The following is a 20,569-nucleotide window of genomic DNA, read 5'->3' as shown; positions in this document are numbered from 1 at the left end:
TAGGAAAAAGATTTTTATATCCATTTTGGACGTCAAGATATATACTAGTTCTTGGGACTCATGGTTTAAATCAATTGCTGACAAGATGGCTTAGTTTTAGGACTAAAACTGCATAGGAAAATTATTGTCTGAGTGTTGGCAGCTATTGTCTTTTGCTCCTCCTGAAAATGTTTTTGCCTTTTATGATTTTTCTCTATATATATAGACACTAATTTACAAAACTTCTTTTAACTATGGCAATAAGAATTTTCATGTCAGATCTATAAAGCTTTCACTTAGAAGTTAAATAATTTGTGTATTCCCATTCAAAACTCCTTGGATAGAAATTGATTTAAATTTGATCCAATGTTTTTATAATCCTATGTTGGTTAAATTTTTCTTTTTCTCAACTGTAGATTCTTGGACTTAAATCAATAGTTTCTTTTAAATAAAAAATGAACTAGAGAAGAGAAAATACATTTTAATTTTTAGTGAGATTTATTATAAAGACATTTGATTAAATGTTACACATCATGTAACTTTTTAGATGTAAAATTTTTATCATGTAAAACTTTTTATCATATAAAATTTTCTAGAAAGCGTTTTTATTTTCAACTTAGACTCTAATGTCTAAATTATTGATAGTAGAAACTGAGGTGGGAAGATGTTCCCTGGATAGGAAGCATTTTAGTGGGAAGCCTTGAGCCTACCAGAGCCTCATGGGAGTAATCCTGGCTGACTAAATGGAAGTGAATCCTGTTCTCGAGTGTTCTGCAGAGAGGCAGTGAAAACAAGGACATGGGTGGTAATCACTGGGAGGTGTGAGGTATGGTCAGTTTGGGGGAAGCACTGAGGGTTGGGAGAACCAATTTTGGTTTGAGGAATGGTAAATATGCACACTACTGCTTCCAAGGTACAGATAATCTGTCAGGAAGTATCCCACCTACTCACTAAAGTGTCCAGGGGTTCCTCAAAGGGCATAGAACAAAGCCAGAGGGCTTTTTCTGAATGTTTCTGGACCTGGAATGGACTTAATGCCTCCCGAATCTGATAAGGCAGGTGTTTTTCTTTCTGTTAGAATCTATCTTTTGTTAGTCAGAAGTGATTTTGTCAGCAATCCTGACCTAGATTATGAAGGCCTTTGATCTTGGAGTACATTTAAAGTGTCTTCTTGAAAATGTTCCTTCTCTATTCATGTTATTCTACAAGCTGCATTAAATTTCAATATTGTTGGAGAATATTATTTTATATGCTTTATTTAATCTTTCCTTAAGAAAAGAATGAGAAATAGATGGATTTTTTTTTACAACTCTTTCAGACCTAATATTTTTTGTCAGTATCTTAATATTACAGTGTCCCTATACTGCCTTTAAGGTTTTTTTCCTCTTGCCATGATCTGAATTGTAATGACATCTACAGTTTGCTGCTGGCAAGATGCTCATCACTCTTTGCTAACACCCTCTGTTCAATGCTAATCTGACATTCTGAATTTTAAGCTCTGTACCTTCTATAAATTCTGTCTTTTCACACAGATAAGTAGCCAAGCCTTTTATTTGAGCTCTATATTACAAAAAGGATGCAAAATCAGAAGATATCAGTGAAAGTCATTTTAAAAAATAAGATACGAAATTAAATTTGCTCCAAATCTCACTGGTGATCAAAAGACCTTTCTACATAAATTATTTTCTCTCCTTAATGCTTTTCTGTGTTTGCTTTTACACCTTAGGCATTGCTGGTTAAGGTTCTACTTAGTCATTGATTTAATTAATTGTGTATGTCATCCGCCATATGTGTATCCCCAGCCCTAGTAGACTTATTTAATGTTTGAACATGCTGAAATGCCTGTCTGTAAGTATATACCATGGCAAAGACTAAAGTATTTTTAAATTATGCTGAATAATTGCGTGCCGTGTAAATGTGTGGTAACTATTCTGTAACATATGTAACAGGTCCTGTTTTTGGAATAAAATAGAGGGAAGCAACTGACAATCACTTACCAAATTTAGAGAAAACACTCAGATGATCTAAATATACCACCTGTGTTATTTAAAAATGTTACTTATTTTGAGAGTTTTTACAAAAATCCTATCATTGGGTAACATTTATAGAACATAGCTTTGGATCAATACATGATTTTATGGTCTGGTTAAGTATATAAATGAAGCCATGAGAATATGATGGGTAAAACCTGAGAGACAAGAGATAACATTTGATGTGCAAGATATATGAACATCCCAACCCATCTACACTAAGGGTTTTGTGGTAGATTGAGAAAGAGTCTCCATAAAATGTTATACCTTGTCCTAAAATGTTTGGGGAAAATGTCAGGACTTTTAGTATTAAAGCACTAGAAAAGAGATATTTCAAAATATATAAGTGAAGTGGACACTTTATTTTTTTGCATTGCTTAGAACTAAACTTGATAATCTGTGCATTTTCTAAGATTGTTGTTTATAAAATATAACATCAAAGTATTTACATATTTTTATATTTTCTATTTAAACCCTGTCAGATAATTCAGTTAATATTATGAGAACTGCAAATGTGTAACTCAAAGCGTGTTTGTTTTTTCTTGATAGGAAGAAGAAAAGAAGTCAGTCAGTTATCCTTCCCTCCTTAGCCACATAACTTCATCTTTCCTGAATCATCCTGTCTTTTCAATGACAGAAAAGATCCCTGTGCCCACTCTTCAGCTGCTTGGTGAATTCTCTCCGTTACTGTCGTCTTTGCCTTGTGACATTCATCTGGTTAATCTTAGGACTATAGAGTCACAGGTATATCCCAAATATATCTGTAAAAAATTACTTTTTGTAATGTATTTGGTATGAGGAGGTGGGAAGAAAAACATACTGTTAGTTTTACTGTTATTCGAGGAACGATTAAGAGGACTTCACCTTTAGGCAAAATCATTGTACTTCTCCTTTGACTATCGCTCTATCATTTAGAACATATCCCTGCACTAACTTGTTTTATTCTCACAAAAGTTCTGTGTGGTAAGCTGGTCGGGAATATCATCTTCTTTTTACAGATAAAGAAGCCAAAGTGGCGTGAGGTCACATAATTAGTAGGTGAGAGAACCAGGCCTTCCTTAAGATCAGCTCTACTGGCATTTTCCACTCATTTCTCATTGTTAGCCAGCGTTTCTCAGGAGATAAATAGAAAGCGTAGTGTTTAGTTATTTCTGTATCAGAGGCTTTGTACATTTGTTTGTATCTTTCTCCTAAAAATCACCGCAGCTCAAACCTTTGCATTGAGAAATATGCAGGAGAAATAGAAAGACATATTAGAAGAAAAGTAGGCCATGCTTTATTAGGTATGGAATTTTAATTCAGTTAGACTGCCTTAGTTTACATATATGCCTACATTTAAAGTTAGAGATTACATTTGAAAAGAATAAATATTAGGTATTTGACATCATTTTTATGTTTAGTAGAGCTGTTTTGATATTGTGAATTGACATACTCTTGGCTGGAAATAGTAAGTGGTTATGGATTCTGTGGGAAATATCTTACAATAAAAGGCCTGAGTATGAAAAGAGGAAAATGTTCATGTTTGAAGACAATATAAGAGGAGAAAAATGTTTAGTTTAGGAACAAAGAACTAAAGCAAACCAAATAAAATATGGATAAATGCCTACAAATTTGGGCTTTTAGGACTTTTAAAACTATGTCCCAGATAGGGAACTTATGCCTATGTAGGAAAATACATATGGCTCATAATAATGAATACAAGTGAATGCCAGAGGCCTGTGTCTATACCTCTGTGTGTCAAAGACAAGCCTTGTTTGATCATGTGGGTGAACTTGCAGGGTTTATTTCATGTCTGCTATGTGCCAGTTACTGCTAAAGGCACTAAGGATACAGTTGTGAACAAAATAGACAAAAGCCCCTGCTTTTCTGATGCGTAGATTCTAGTAGGAGTGGAAAAATAATTAAAGAAGAAAAATTAGGAGAAACATAATATGTGAGATGGTGATAAGTGTTATGGAGGGAAAAGAAGGGGGACAATTTTAGAAGGCCATGCAAGTGTGAATAGGGTGGTTGGAGAGGGTCTTGCAGAAAAGGGGATAATGGAGTCCAAATCTGAAGGAGATTAGGGAATAAGAGACGCATGCAGATTTTTGGGGTGGGGTGGTCCAGCAGAGTTAAGAGCAGGTGTGAAGGCCCAGAGACGTGAGATGTAGTCAGAATGGAAGCTGCATGCGAGCTGGGCTTTTCTTTGATTCCTTGCTGTACCCACCTGCCTAGAACAGGGCCTGCACATAGTGGGGGCTCAGTAACAGTTTTTTGATTGAGTGAATCTTGTGAGTGTTCCTTCTAGGATTCTGCTGTGGTCTTTTGTGGGTCTACTTTTCAACTCATGGAAAGAACACACTAGAGAAGGACAGCCTTCCTGAGGTAACCTGTCATTAATTCATTAGCTAAAGGTGACGAAAGGATAGAGCGTAGGGCACCAAAGACTCTGGGCCTCAGGTTGTCACCTCCAGGCATAGGTGGTAGAGGATATTAGCCACCTGAAGCATCTGAGAACTTCTGGGGAGCATGGTGGCCGCTGTTCCCTAGCTTCACTTCTAGATGACTCTTGCCCAAAATCGTTTAAAAGGAATTGTTTTCTCAAAGCAACTCCAGCTGAGTAGAGTCAGTGAGTATAAGGTTTTATCCTCTACAATCCAAGGCTAGCCCTTATTTTCCAGGTCACTTCTTTTTTGTGGTTACCTGTTCCTGTCATTCTTCCTGCTGTTGGCTGTCTTCCTGTGATACAAGTCTGATCAGGTCACAGGTTAAAAATACCATTGCCTACTAAATGGGTTGAGACCCTTGAGCACTCAGGCCCTCTACAGTCTGGGCTCCACTCACTGCTGCCTCCTGGCTTCCCATTGTTCTTCTCACGTTTGGACCGGTGGACCACCTTCATTCACCTCCTGCCAGAGTGACTGCTGACTCAGCTACTGTTTATAAAATGAGGCTGACATCAGGTAGAACTGCTTTAGGTCTGATGTGAGACACAGATGAAATAATGCTGTGAAAGTCCTTTGAAAACAGAAGTGCTTGGTACACATAGGTTGTTATCCTAATGATGCTTACAGTACATGCCAACTCAGGTGCAAACTGGGGTTTTAGCAGAGGGAATAGAAAATAATTTAACAATGTAGATATTTGGCCAGAAGAATAAAGACTGAAATGTTAATACCTAATGATAACTACCATGCTAGCACATGATCAGAACGAAATATTTGGGGCTGTTTTGCATCCTCCTATCAATTGGTGCCAGTCCCTATATTAGTCTTTGACTCTTAGCAAGTATTTCCAACGGTTGTTTAAAGCCCACTAGTAATCCAAAGGTATTGATGGATCCGTTCAAAATCGCTTCTTTAAAAGATTGCTCTCTGTCCCCTAACCTCGGATAATAGGAAAATAATCATTGAAGGAAGCTGACGTAGGTATTGATTCAAAGAAAGCTTGGTACTTAAAAGGTGTCAAGTGTAATTCCATGGTTAGACTAAAAGAAAGACAAAAATGACTCAATGAATAAATCCAGAAGCCAAACCTAAATATTTTGGATTGTGTTCTTGTTTTTGTGTACTGGTAGCTCACAGCATACAGTAATGAGTTATTTATTTGGAGATAATGAGTTATTTATTTGGAGATTGCTATGCATTTTTTCCATTGAAATAATGTCAACATAGAAGTCAGGTTCCAAGCAAGACCAGAGGTCTACATTGGCCTATATGTAAGTAAGCATTTTCTTAACCACCGCTTCACAGTATTTCCGTGATAAATCTGTCTGAGGACCACCTTGGACTGATAGGGCACTTCTCTCTTTCTGCCTGACCTTTTCATGCTGTATGGCCCTACCAGGTTCCAGCCACTGTCTAGGAATTTAACTAGCCTTCTCCTCCTCTAGGCCCAGCCTCCAATTATCTTATCTTTATCACCCCCTTTTCTTGCGCTGCCAAGAGTTTGAAATATTAAAAAGAAGCTTCTGTAAAAGTTTGAACACTGGGGAACAGGAGCACCACTCAGGTGCACTGAATGGGAAAGCCGTGTCATCAGGAAAGGGTGTTGATTAAGGGAGAAGGGAATCTTGGTAGAGAGGATGCTGGGAGAATCTCATGGGAGGATGGATCGTGGGTTGGGGTTCTGTAGGCTAGAATGATAGGTTCACCCTGCAATGTTGACATTCCAGGGACGAGTTGGAGCTTGATTAAGCCGTTCAGCTAGGCTTCGTGGAGTCATTCTGCCTTGGTGTTTTGAACAATGATATGTAGTTCAACTATTTTTTTTTTCAGATTATTTCCACTGCTTTTATGTTCAGATATATTTTTATTTAATTTATATATGTATATCTTTATATCTACCTCTATGTCTATATATTATATTTAACTTTTTATTCTCTATAGAATTGGAATTTCTTTTTATTTGTGCTTAACCATTTCTTGCAAATAGTTAACCAGTCATTTCAACATCAGCCCTGCTTGTTAAGTAAGATTTTCTCTTCCCACTTGTTTACACCTTCCCTTCTTTTCTTATAAGAGGCAGTTTAAAGTTTTTCCTTTTTTTGCATTTCTTATAAGAATTGATTGGTGCTTTATTGATCTCCCTAGGTTCTGGAAAGGTGAAAATTGTGGAAGAAATTTGCTTTGTTGCACATATCTAAGAATAACCATTCACCTTCCCCTTTCCTTCTGTCATGTTATATTGTTGATCAAAATAGGGTAAATGTCATGGGACATTTTAATGGGTACCCTAGAAAATGAATTTCTACTGGTTATTTCCTGTCTCAGGACTTTCAACACAGTGTACAGTTCTAACCTTTCCAGCTGCCAGAATGCACTGAAAGATTAGCGGTGTTAGGCATTTTCAAAGAATCTGAATAAGGTTGGAGAAATTTTCCTACCAGGTATTTAGCCATACCTTAATCTATCTGCACACCTCACACATCCTGTGAGGAGGGTGGGGTCACATTCCTCTTGGAGAATCTGGTCAAAGCTATGGTCCCTTTCTTCTTCTTCTTCTTCAGAAAAAGTGTATGTAATGTTTACTACGGTTTCCAGAAGTTTACTAATTTCTGAACCTCACATTACTAATGAGCAAGGCAAGTTTCTTTAGGTGTGAAACAGTAATATCACAACTCTCACATTTTGAGTTCTCATCCACTTAAGTAGAAGGACATTTGCCTATTGCTTTTCTTAGGAAAGACTGTCATATGCATATGTAATTTTCCGAATGGCCTTAAGTTTTATTTAAAATGGGATGAATGGATGGATGAACAGGTTGTGGATGGATAGAAATCACAATTTTCTAAACCCTACTTCTGAATTGATATATGTTTTGATAAATCATAGTTTTAGGCCTGCTTGAAAACATTGATTGAATACTCCGTTTATCCAGCCTCAAATCAGAGTGTTGATCTCCTTTAGATTATAGCCTTTTGTTATATTACATCACAAGTAGTCCTCCTCTTTCCCCTCCTAGCTAGATATCTGTGAGCACCAATCCATTCTAGAACAAGAGCAGGAGACTGCAACTGTGAAAGCACAGACTTTGGGGTCAGACCCCCTGGGTTTGAGTGCATTCCTCTACTTGCTGGCTGAGTGACTTAGAGCAAGTCACTTAATTCTCCGAGTCCCAATTTCCTTATTAGGAACGTGGCGATGATAATAGTACCCACCTTAGAGATGTTCTGAGGATTAAATGAGTCAGTGTTTGTCAAGCATTTAGAACAGCATCTGGCACGTAGTAAGGGCTAAGTGCCTCACACATAAAGGTTCTCAACTGGGATATTCAGTCACAAGCAGTTTTCAGTCATGATTGTTACTAATAATGAAGTAAAAGTATCGGTGCTTTTTTATAAATTGGAGAAAGTTGAAGTTTATCACCAAAGTCAATGTTGATGTCCTTTTGACTTGTATTCCTTATATACTTTTTTATTACCAATTCCTCAGATATTTCAAAACAACATATCTAAAATTGTCTCTATGCCAGGCATTTTGCCGAGTGCTTTACGTGAGTCTTATTTAGCTCTCACAACAACGCTGTGAAAGTTGGCAATATTTGTACCCCATGACAGAAGAGGAAACTAACTGACCTAGGACAGTAGGTAACTCTCCCAGGTCACACAGCGAGTAAGTGGTGGTGCTGGGAGGCACACTCTGGCGTCTGACTCCAGATCCCTACCCAAAACTACTGCCTCATGCATGGGAACAAAAGGGAGTGAAAGTACTCAAAATGTTGGGGAATACATTGCTATTTTTGTCTTGTCTACTCAGTAATAATGGGGCACCCATAGAAGGATATGCCAACCACTGGTGGGAAAAGATCATGAAGGGTTAATGTAGAGTCATTAGCGGTAATTGCTTTTTGAGTATGAGAGAGAATGCTTTGTGATAGGGGGGTGTTCCTCTACATTTAAATATAATAATGCTAACTTGTATACCACCTCAACTACTTCACAGTTGTTGTAAGATGAAATGAGCTAATCTGTGAAAAGCATTCTGCACAGGGTCTGGCACACAGCAAGTGCTCAATAAGTGTTAACTGCAGTTACTGTTATTTTCACTATGGTTGGCCCTCCATCCTCAAAGGGGTTCAAAATCACCTAACTGGTGCCTGGTGCAACCAAACCCTGGCTCCAATCCAGCTTTCTCTAAGCCTGATGGCATGGTTCTGCAAGCCAGATCGTCTTCCCCACACTCCGCCCAGTCATGGAGAAGCCTCATAGGCCCCGTTAGCTGGATGTTGGTTTATCCCCTGAAATAAGTTCTGCAGTGGGTTTTCCCTGTGCAACTTTAGAACACCCAAGCCTTCCTGGAGGGATTCAGCCTCAATTGTGGTCCGAACTGTTTTACAAAAGCACTTAATTTGAAGCCCACCTAGCACAGTGCTTGGTGTAATTTCAAAACTTGTAAATTTTCTTCCCCACACCCTCCCCTTCTTTTCTGAGGTCTAGGTATTAGTAATGCGTTATTGAATGTAAAAACAGGCCTTTAAAAATCTGTTTACTGTCTTAGAGCATTCAATGTGACTACTTGAAGGTATCTGTTTTCTTGCATGCATATTCAAGTTAAATTCACAGTTTCTCTACTTTGAAAAACAGTTTTCTTGGAAATAAAATGTCTAGACAGACTTTGAAGCTGAAAAACTGCTGCTTTGCCTCAGGTATTTTTGCTTGAAAGCTGATACTTTCATGAATATTTGATTTTTAAAAACTTGGACAAGATGATTGCTATTTCAGTTGGTGTTCTCATCCTCACGGAAGTGATTCAATTTTATTGTTTAGAGAAAGTATAACTTGTATTCCGTCAGTGAAAATTAATTTTTATGACTTTAATCTCTACTTTTGTGTTATTTGTTTAAGTCTCTTATCAAATTCAATGGCAGAATTCCGAAGGTGTTTCTCTTCCTGCTTTTTTTTGTTGCCTTCAGTCTGCTAAAGGCCTTACACGTTCATTATTCCAGGAGCAAACGTGTTGCAGGAATTTTAGCAATGCCTGCTATCAATGGTTTTTCTAAGGATGGTCTAATGAGTTAAAAAGCCCAGATGCTTCAGGGTAACAGTGATAATGCTTTTAAAACTCTAGTTAAGAGGCCGTCTAATCTGTGAAGTTTACTCAGGACTTTATGATTGTTATATTATGTTTTTTGTATATAATCTGGTATGATTTTGATGTATAATTGTAGACATATAATTTGGGGGTTTCCTGATTCCTCAGCTACAAAGTTATGATGTCTATAAAGGAAATTTATGAATAAGAAGTTAAATGAGAATATTGTTTGGTTTGTAACTATTATCAAAATAATCACAATTATTTATTTGATGGATCTTATTGATAGAAACAATGTAGCTGACATATACAGAGGGCTTCCTATGCTCCAGACACTGGTCTAAGTCCTTGTTAATGCTATTTCATTTCATTTCACCTCCATTTTATGGTAAAGACAAACCTGGTTTTACTGAACTCAGCAGCTAGTAAATTGCAGGGCCAGGATCCAGATCTCAGGCTGTCTCCCTCCCAGCTCAGGTTCTGAACCACTCATTTCGACAGCTTCTGCACTAGCACATTCTGTCCTATAACCTGGGCTACTTTACATTGTACTTTCAGTGAGTTAACCCACCCTGTGACTCCACGAAGGAGGTAGATATGCATTACCTCCATTTCACAGATGGGGAAACTGATGCTTAAGAAGAATAAATGACTATTCCAAGGTTTCACAATTGGCATGTGACAGAGTTCTCTTGTTATTCTCTTGGAGATTTTATGTATATGATAAATGAAGGATTTTCTTGTATGCTAGTTTCTTGCTATTTTGGGACTGTGTGAAATTTTTTGAAATTTCATTAGAAATCTTTATCATAGATTTAAACTTGCCACTTGTATCATGTGGTCCTGCAATGACTCAGAATTCCTTACATGACTTTTTTCTCTCCCTTCAAACAAAATCTTAGCAGTACCACTGCAAAATACCAGTGTGAAATGTCATAAAACAGGTTATTCCAGCCAAGAATCTGAGCTGAGGACAGCTTTAAATTGTTCAGGCACATTAAAATCAAATCAGTGGTGGGAATGCTGGCAGCTATTCAGAAAAGATGTCCCTATAGCACATTAAGAAATCTTACTCCCTAGTGAGGATGTTGGAGAACCTGGCGTATTCATATCTGTGGCCACAGAAGAGAAAAAGGGATCGATTCCATCACAGTGTCAGTGCCAAGCAGCATACGGCTCTCCTTTGAATAACTGTACGCTTCTTAATTTTTCCAGCAATTTTTAAATTTATTTTGCTTATTATCGTAAACATCTCCTCAGTTTAGAAAACATAAAATTTATTGAGTAAAATTATAATTTAAAATACTCAAAGACCTGAACCATTCATAGCATCGTTACTTAAATGGATGCAGAAAATTTTATTGCAAGAAAGTGTGTACTGATCCCTGTGGCTGACTTGTCTTCTTTCATATTTTTCTTTTTGCCTGCACAAGAAGAATAGCTTCTGTAATGTGAATTTAAGCGATACATCAAGCTAATAAACGTGGTTGGCTTAGCAAGTGATAAGCATAACTAATTCAATTTAAATGTCTCTTATATAAAAATAATGAACCAATACATTAAAGATTAAAAATGTTAATGCAATTAGCAAAAATTAGTATTCAGTAAAGAAGCACGTTTCAGTTTTAAAATGGATGATACATCATTCAATGACCAGATGAGGACTAAATTCAGGTATACTTTATTCAACTGATGTACATGATAGAAATAAATAAAAATGAAATGCTGTATTTGGAGAAACTCTGATGAAACAGGATGTAATATATAGGCAAAAGGAAAGCCAAGTCTTTAAGGACTAGGGAGGAAACTAGGGCATGAGTGACTTCACAAGGACCCTTAGCACATAATATCCTGACTCCTTGGGGGAGGGGAGCGGTGTATGGTAGGTGTACGTGCACAGTGACCACAGAACCTGAGGGGAAACGGATTTGCCTGACTTCACCGTTAAATAAAATGAGCATTTTCGTTTTAGGGATGCTGACATCAAGGCAGTGGAATGTGCAGTAGTGTCAGTATTTGCTTTAATGGGGCTGTGACGTGTTGGCGCTCTCTCGTTTGCAGGAGAATGACAAGCCTTCGGATGAGGCAGCTTTGATCCTCCACAGAAAGGTGTTTGATTGCCGCTTCTCTAGCAGAGACACGGGGCTGCTCTGTTCCACAACCCAGGGAAAGGTGAGCTGAGAGGTTATTTTTGGTTGTCAAGTTCGTGTGCTTTGAAATCCTTACTTTCTGCAAATAATCCTGACGTAACATAATGTTTCAGTGCCTCTTTGCTGATTCATTCTCTTCAGCTGTAAACGAACTTGTCTCCCCTTCTTAAGAAAGCACTTTCTCAACCTTCAGTCTCCCCTCCTTGTCGACAAACGCATAGCCAGAACATGTGCCCATTTGAAGACAGTGCTCTCATCCATTCTTAGGCCTTCCATTTCCAACTTACAGAGCACCTTCTCTCCCCGCCCCATATTTCCTCCTCCCAACATGTTCGTGTACGATCTAGTTCAGGAATGGCAAGCCTAAGTCCTCCAGGGGCCAAGGCAAGTTTTAGAATAACTAAAATGGGTTGGGGTAGCAATAGGGAAGCCACAGGGAGCAGTGAGACTGTGGCCAGGGGCATAATTGACCCACAGCCACCAAGGCTGCCTGTCAGATGTTTCCCGTGGGGAAAATGCAGGGCTAGACCTTCTGATGAAGCCGTATTTGCATATGAGTCCACACTGCAGGCCAAAAGATCCTCAGGCAGGCCACTGCTTGCTGGCTGCCCATTCTTTATTTCTCTTCGAGCTGGTCTTGCTGACAGTTCCATCAAGCCTTTCCTTGGAAGGAAACAAACCTCTAGTCTTTGGTCTCTGGCTTTGAGTAGGCCGTTACTCAGAGAAGACAGTTGGGTTGGTTCTACCACATAGACAGGTCTGCCCCACCAGGCAGCTCAGCTGACCCAGCTCTTCTCCAAAACCTCATAGACACTCTGTAGACCAGACTCACGTGATTCAGTTCCAGCCCTACAAATTAGCATATATGTGGGATCTGAAAAGAAGAGAAAAGAAAATATGGTAGGGGGCCTAAATCTACTTAGATAACTGTCTCCATTTTTTTTTTTTTACCCTCACCCTGCACAGAGTCGGTGCCAAGAAAGCACTGATATCTTTGTTATTTTTTTAATTGTATTTGCACTGTACCTTACTGTTGATGATCTGAGTGTGCTTGGTTGTGGGCATTTTATTCAGACACTAAAGCATTGAGTCTTAAGGTGGTTGTACAAGGCAGAGAGACATTAGGATAAGATGGCAGGGGTGAGGATAGTATTTTCCAAACAACTCCCCACCTTGCAAATGGGGCTCACTGACATGATGAGCCTTCCTTGTGGGGCCCCATGTCCTGTCTCTCAGCTCTTTCGGAACAGGAAAAAATGGTTGAGAACCACTGCTATTAGAGCCGAAGTGTCGACTGAAAGAGGATATGGATGTTTTTCAAGCTTGTTGGTCATTAGATGTCTTTTCTTTTATTGAAAAAATGGCCCCTGCACATAAGTTCTCAAGCAATACAGAAAAGGAAGGCAGAGCAAGTCACTCTTGCCTCGTTACCAGCTGCTTATGTCTCCATCCGGACGTAGTCTGTAAATTCACACATGCATAGGTACATTTAATCTCCCTCCCCACCCCATGTTTTTTCCTTAAAAGGGAGCTTCAAACATACTGTTTTACTCTTTCTCATACTATTTTTCACGGAATATATAGATGCATTACTAATCTTTCTTCAAAGTTGATCTAAATATGCAAATTTTTTATCATTTACTTTTTAGATATTGGTACAGAAACTTTTTAACAAGTTTACTGTTGCAAGTCTCGTACCTTCATCATTATCCTTGATGCACTCACGTCCAGATGCCCGAAATATAAGTGAGATCAACTTGAGTCCCATGGAAATCAGCACATTCCGAATCAGGTTGAGGTGAAGCAGGCTTTCACGGTTGGATTGGAAAGTGTTGGCTTTTGTACACTTCTTGGTTTGACGTGCAATAAAGAAGCACATTATTTTAGCTTCTGGCTACTGTGAGAACACGAATTCTGTGATTTTTTTTTTTTTTTTTTACCCATATAGTAAGAAAAAAAAAAAGCCATGCTATAAACCTTTTTTTTCCCCTTAAGTTCCTTCCATGAACTACCACCATCGGTATGAATTGATGCAACAAACGAAGAAATGTCTAAAGACAACCTCTCAACAGATTGTATCTCAGGTTAAATTCTGACTAATTATATCTGTGTTGGGGGTTGTGAAGAGATTGTCATAAGTGTTCACGTTGCTGATCCTTTGTTAGTTTTACAAAAATATCGATTTTTACCAAAATGGAATAAAAAGCTGGTGGGTAATAGCTAATGGCCAAAATGGTTGCAATCGTTCATACACATTAGAGAAATTTTATGTATTGAAATATGTGGAAAAGTGCAATCCATCAACCTTATGATCTACATGGGTGATTTTACACCTTTTTCTAATGTACCACTTGACCCCTTCCTTCCCACCCTTTGTAAGTATTTCCAGAAATATGGGATTTTGGATCATTCAATAGTCGAATAAGAGGCATATTTTCATTACTTGACAATGTGGGATAGGTGCAATTTATTCCATTGTCACTAAACTAGAAGAAGCAATTCCATAGGTACCGTAACCTATTTTAGGTACCACAAGGTGTCTTTTTACACAGCTCATTTGAATACAGATGTTCTGAGAAGGGGTTTTCTATTTTAAAATTACCATATCAAAATAAATGTGCCTTATTTTTTTATAAGTCTTGTTAAATCTTTTGGTGTCCATATTAGTGTTTGGGGAAGGGGGTAAGCTGTGGGGGCGGCAGGGGCTGGGTTCTTTCTATGATGCATAAATTGTACAATTTTTGCCTGACAGTGCTGGCCACATTCGGATCTGTTTCATTAAATTTGTGGTGATGTTACTCTAAACATTTTGACTATTTGAATGTACTGAGATGTCAGAAAACAAAACAAGGAAGAAAAATATTGTTAATTAAAATATGCTGCTGCCAAGGAGACTGCAACTTGAAGCAAGGATTTTGTAACTTACAAAATCCACATACTGTTTCCATTTCACAGGAGTTAACCATAATAAAGAGAGAATGCTTTAAAATAGACTCTGTTTTGAAACCCACTTATATGTGGCTCCTCATTAAAGAATATGTTTGTTCAATTAATTCCAAACTTTTGTATGTGCTAAACTCAAAGTGAAGTTTTAAGCCTGTGTGCCGTTACAATACTTTTGATAAAACTTATTTGGGATCGTTTTTAACTTGACATAAATAAAAGCAACATTAGCATCATTTAGAACATTCAGTTTAGCATAGAACTCTTTGAGTATGAAAATTCTCTTTGTGTTAATAGACTTAGTATTATCTGACTTTAAACTTCCATTTACCTCCTGTCATTCCAACATCTTTATAGATAAATTAAAACCTAATTTCTGTTTGACCATGTAGTCTGCTTATCATCTGGATTTACAATCAAGATGCAGCTCCTAAGATTATTGTTAAGTTATGTTAAATTCATAAACTTCTTTCGCCTTTAATAATTAAGGAAACATACCAGAGTTAGTAAAGATATTACAATGGAGTAATTTCATGCAATAATCACGTACTGTAAGTTTCCTTCCTCTTTTGTGGGGGATAAACAATTTAAAAAAAAAAAGACTTCCTTTTTGTGGACACCTACGGATGTTAGGATTGCCTGAAGCAAGTCCCAGGAATAAGGTCAATATTTTCATTGCATCTTAAATATAAAACCTTCCTATGGGAGTTCACTGTGTCCTGTGGTTAAGTGGGTGTGCTTAATCGTTCTGGAAATTCTGATCAGTTGAAATAAAAACTCTTGATGCAATAACAGCGGTTTTGCCACTTCCAGTTGTTTGAGATGGATCTGTCCCATGTCAGTTGGGGTCTTATTCAGTGTGTGTTGCCACCAGCTGCTCAGAGGTAAAGCAGAAATTCTCTTTAACCAGCAAGTTTCTGCTTTTTGTTTTTAGAATAAATCGTCAGGGAAATGAAGAGAGGATGCTTTTGTTTTGGGTTATGGTCAAGAACTGATTAAATAATTTAGTGTCTCTGGCACACACTAAAACCATATACTTCAGTTGTGATCTTGGTGACATATCTGTTGGCTTAGGTTTTATTACATTTATTATCGCAGATGTTCGGTTGACCAAGTAGTTCATTACTTTCTCTTAATTTTTTTAAATTTTAATTTGGGCTTCTAACTGCAGCGTTTGAGAACTCAGCATCCTTGTTTTCTGCAAATACTGATTAAAATAAAATGCTGTAAAACGTGTTGTAAAACATTGTAATTACCTTCCCATGTCTTTGTTGTACTTGTGCAGAAATGTTTTCACATTCCTTTGTCTGGAGAAAAAATCTTTGCTTTCATTTTGATTATGTTGCTTACCTTGAAATCAATAGGTTTTGATATTTTCTCTTGGAAGATTTTATATCTTTTTGGGAATATGTAATATATGATCTCTAATAAAAGATAAATCTCATCTTGTGTTTGGTCCTCTAGAGTAGTTCTTAAATCCTATTTTGTACACAAGAGATATTAAAACAGTTTGAGGGGTGGGGTGGAGTAGTGAGGGCATTTGTGAATAAATTGCTCCTTCTTCAGCCCAATGTAGTTAGAAAGGATAGCTTTAGAGGGCAAGTGGTGAGTTTCGCATCTGGGGTCAGTCACCTTTGAGGTTGGAGTCTAGGAACCTTCCCAGCAACACAGTGCCCAGGGGGCCTTCTGAGCCGATTAGGAGGGACAGATTGTGGTCAGATTCCGTATGTTCCAGGACAAAGATGAGGAGAGTAAGCCAAGACATGAAGCTAAGAGGGTCCATGTGAGCTGATACTGAGATAAGGCAGGTTGGAAGAGTGGGGTCTGGAGGCACTGGAGGTCCACCAGCCCGCTGGCCTGGACCAGCACACAGCTTAGTGGCTTTAGCGGAGTTCCTTCAAAGTCGAGAGGTTGGGGAGAGTGAAGGATAAATATCCTGGAGGTACATGTAGGTTAGCCAGGCAAATGATACATACTAGGAAGTTTGGACTTGTTATGGGTGACTTACTTAGGCAGTAAAGAGATTAATCAAGTTGTTTTTTATATGCGTGTATATATATATAGATATATATAGATAACAAGCTGTAAGAACCTAGAGAAATATTAATAAAAATTATCAGCAGATAATGAAAATTGTCCTTGGCTCCATAACATTTGATTATCAACATGTCAAAATAATTTGAATATTTAAACTGGTAAAGAAGAATTTAATTTACATGGGCATATGTTCACATGCCTCCTACAAACTTGTGATATGAAACCAACTAAAAGTGACTGTGACTGTGAATGGTTGAAGAGGTGGCTTGAAAGGGAGACGGGAAGAACTAGCAAGGACCACGCTGCTTCCATATGTCAAAGCAGAACACAGACGCCTGAAGAGGGGTGGTAATAGACAAGACTCCATCAACTTAAGCAAAAATAGGAAATTTATTGTCGCCAGTAACTAACATTCAAGGGTAGATAGAGAGCGCTCCAAATATAGCTGTAGCCAAGTAGGAGATGATGTCATCCAGGATCTGTCTGTATCCCTTGCTTTTGCTTTCCTCTGAGTTGTTCTCATTCCCAGGCAAGGACTGCACATTTGATGGCAAGATGACTACCAGTAGACCCAGACTAACATCCAGACAGTTTAGTAACCTCTGGAAAGAGAACACCTTTATCTAATTTTTCAGCAAATGTCCTGGGATTGATGTCACTGGCTGTCATCTGGCTCAGATCCTTATGGCTGTAGCTAGGGGTAGTTAGGTTCAGCTGAATCATATGGACAAAATGGATGAGAAATAGTCCTCTTCTCCCCCCTACCCCCATAGAAAATGAGATTCTACAACCAGAGAAAAGGGAAGTGGATTCTAGGATGCTTTGAGTACTAGACAGGCAAAATAGAGTAGACATACATTACAGCAATAAAACAAATGTGTAGATTTAAAGGAAGTAGAAAGCACATCTAGTTTCTAGAAGAGGTAGACTTGAAATACTTCTCAAAAGATTTGCTTTTAGCAGGTAGAGACAATATGTGTGTTCCCCCTAGAAAAGACCAGAATGAGCAAAGACATGGTAACAGTAAGCCTAGAGAACCAGAAATAGTTTCTTCTGCCTGGACCATCACTGTTCAATAAGACTTTCTGTAATAAGGGAAAGGTTATTTATACATGTGCTGTCCAAAATGGCAACCGCTAGCCACATGTGGCTCCTGAACATTTGAAATGTGGTTAATGCAACTAAGGAACTGAATGTCTTATTCTAGTTTGAATTTCAATAGCAACGTGTGGCTACTGTATCAGACAGCACTGGTCTGGAGCACACGGTATGTATAAGATACTAATAGGAAAGACGACTCAAAGTGTAAGTTAAAGTGACGTTGTGCTAGAACCCTGCTACTTGGTGTGGCCTTCAAACAAGAAACATTGGCATTACCTGGAAATGTGTTAGAAATGCAGCATCTCAGGCCCCACCCTAGACCTGCTGAATCGTAATCTACATTTTAACAAGATCGCCAGAGGATTCACAGGCACACTGAAGCACTGGCCTAGAATCTCTTCTCCTAGAAAATATTCCATAAAATCTGTCTACTTGTCCCACTGCCACACAATTCCAAGCCACCTTCTTGTACCTGGACTGCTGCCTTTGCTCCCTAACAGCTCTGCCTACTGCCAGTCCTGCCCCTTTTAAGTTTCTTTTTTTCACGCAGAAGCCAAAAAGTGAAATTCAAAAAGCTGCTTCCTTGAAAATTTTGTGTTTCCCATTACACTTGGAATAACGTACGAACTTTTGCAATGGCCTGAAAGCCCTATGTGGCCTGGTTGGTCCCTTCCACCTACCTCAGCCTTATGGGGTGTGTTTGATGTGTTGTTTAAGAAGTCCTTTCCTGACCCAGATCAGCCTTGCTTCTGCCACTCTCCCTCTTCCTCACTGTTGTCTAGGGTTTTTGTGGGTCTCTAACATGCAAAGATTATTCCGCTTCAGAGTTTGCACTGTTGCCTCTGCTTTGAAGCTTCTGCCCTCACATCCTCCCAGGGCAGCCTCCTTGTTATTCTGGTTTGGTTCAAGTGTCATCTTCTCAAGAATCTCCCTGGACAGCGAGTTTATACTCGCCCCCTTCACTGAGGATTTTATTGTCTTGCTGCTTTTCTTCTTAACAGAGCCAAACTTGAACTTACGTAGGTTTGCCTTCTCTACTAAAATGTAAGCTCTACTGAGGGCAAGACCCCCAGCCATTTGTTCAGCATTGTACCCTCACCCTCAGAACAGCAGGGCTTCAGAAAATATTTGTTCAATAAATTAATGAAAATGTTTATAACCAGTAAATGTGGAGAAATAAAAATTGAATTTTCAGAATAGAAAGCTGCAAAGTCCCTTACATCTTGTTTTTTGTCTTTTCGTGTTACTTTCCTGCTTATAAACCCTCAGGAAGGTCTCATTACCAGAAATTAAATTATAAATGTTTCAAACCATATTCTTAATCCCCCTAAAGGATATGACCTCCCTATGGAAAATACTGTAGTCACTTATCAAGCAGCCACTGCCCCTGTGCCACCATCTTTGCTATTAAAACCCTGATTTTACTCATATATCAGACAGTTATGAGCCTCAGAAGGTGAATTTTTATTCATCTAAATTAGTTATGATAATTTCCTTCTCCAGGCTGAATGATTGATTTAGGAATTGACACGTGACACAATTTTGACCAATGAACTATTCTGGGAAGTCAGTTGGAGGCTTCCAGAAGAGGCCTTCTCCCTCCTCAAAGGGGGAGAGCATCTTCCCCTCACGCCACAGTGTTCAAAGGCAGTATTGTGTAAGTGTTGATGCTGGAGGTGCTGCAGCCATTTTGCAACTCTGCAGAAATAAGCCTGAAGACAAAAGTCAACTGGAGAACGAAGTAAAAACAGCAGAGCCTGGGTCCCTGATGATGTTGAGCTACTGAATGAACCAACTTCAACCTTGTTAGATGAAATAGTAAGTCACTTTCCTGTTGACGCCATTTTGAGTTTGGTGTTAGGTTACAAAGAGCTGCAAGTATTTGAACTGATGTTCCTCACCGCTGCCTCAGCACTACGCTTTCTTGTTTAGATACTTGGCCAAATGGGTGCGTGTGTTCTTGCCCGACTAAACCTTGGTCATAAAGTCAGTTCCTCAGAACACAGCCTCTTACTTTGTTCCTACTGCTCCCACCACTGTGCACATTTTGCTCAAAATGTTTAATAAAGCTACACTTAATTATATTGTGTGGAGATTTTTTTCATATATAAGGTGAAAAGAAGGGTTTTAAAAAATGTAAAGTGAATCAAGGATGTGTGTACTAGCAAAATTCCTGAAGATTTCAGAGTTCCTTTGGCCTGTACACTCGGAGAGCATTTCAGTTCAAATGTGGAGAATGGGGGCTGGCTCCTGTGTAGCGAGATGAACCTTCCAAAGGTCAAGCAAAGTCTAGAGGCAGAGGGGAAGAAGACTGAGGGGCCGGGGGGGAACAATGAGTCAGTGGGGGCTAGCTTCTTTGAAGTGTGTCAGCTAAGTCTTTAAATATTTTAAGATTTTTCCAAATATATATCTTTGAAGAACTATAAGTGAATTACAGAATCTCCAAACAGGCGAAGGAGGGAAATTGGAACAGTGCTATTTAAAAGGGCGTATTTTAAGGGCTTTACATGGAGCCTAGTGTTCTTGGCTCCCATGCTCTATATAGCTTCCAATTTTTTTATTCACAAGCTTAGCCTTAGGGCTCATTTTCCAGTCCCAAATCTAAATGGCAATGCTAACAAGCAAGATGTGTCTCTAAGGTCTGGGTATGTGAAACTCTTTTACTAAACCAAGTGGAGCTCTCGTTGGTTGGCTTTCAAAGCATAATATAAAGCTGGCGCGAGGCCTTTGTTTTAGTCCGAAACTCCCCCCGAAGCAGAAGATCAGAGCACTTGTCTTTCTTGGGATGGATTTCCTCACCACATGCAAGATTGAA

General features: G+C 38.6%; 1 protein-coding gene across 2 annotated transcripts in view; it reads left to right on the top strand.

The window, feature by feature from the left end:
* Positions 1 to 16,060, top strand: part of MAN2A1 (mannosidase alpha class 2A member 1) — a 170,313-nt gene extending 154,253 nt beyond the window's left edge. For both annotated transcript variants that reach the window (XR_011525210.1, XM_008521233.2), the window contains 3 exons: positions 2,559 to 2,753; positions 11,585 to 11,695; positions 13,323 to 16,060. Coding sequence is in view for 1 of the 2 variants with exons in the window: in XM_008521233.2 (XP_008519455.2) it covers positions 2,559 to 2,753; positions 11,585 to 11,695; positions 13,323 to 13,475 (459 nt within the window). In the remaining variant the exon portion in view is untranslated. The remainder of the gene's footprint in view (positions 1 to 2,558; positions 2,754 to 11,584; positions 11,696 to 13,322) is intronic.
* The last annotated feature ends 4,509 nt before the right edge of the window (positions 16,061 to 20,569 follow it).

Source organism: Equus przewalskii, chromosome 13 (assembly GCF_037783145.1).
Source record: "Equus przewalskii isolate Varuska chromosome 13, EquPr2, whole genome shotgun sequence".
NCBI classification, from domain to species: domain Eukaryota; kingdom Metazoa; phylum Chordata; class Mammalia; order Perissodactyla; family Equidae; genus Equus; species Equus przewalskii.
The sequence above is the reverse complement of the archived record's forward strand: the minus strand, read 5'-3'. Positions and strand labels throughout refer to the sequence as shown.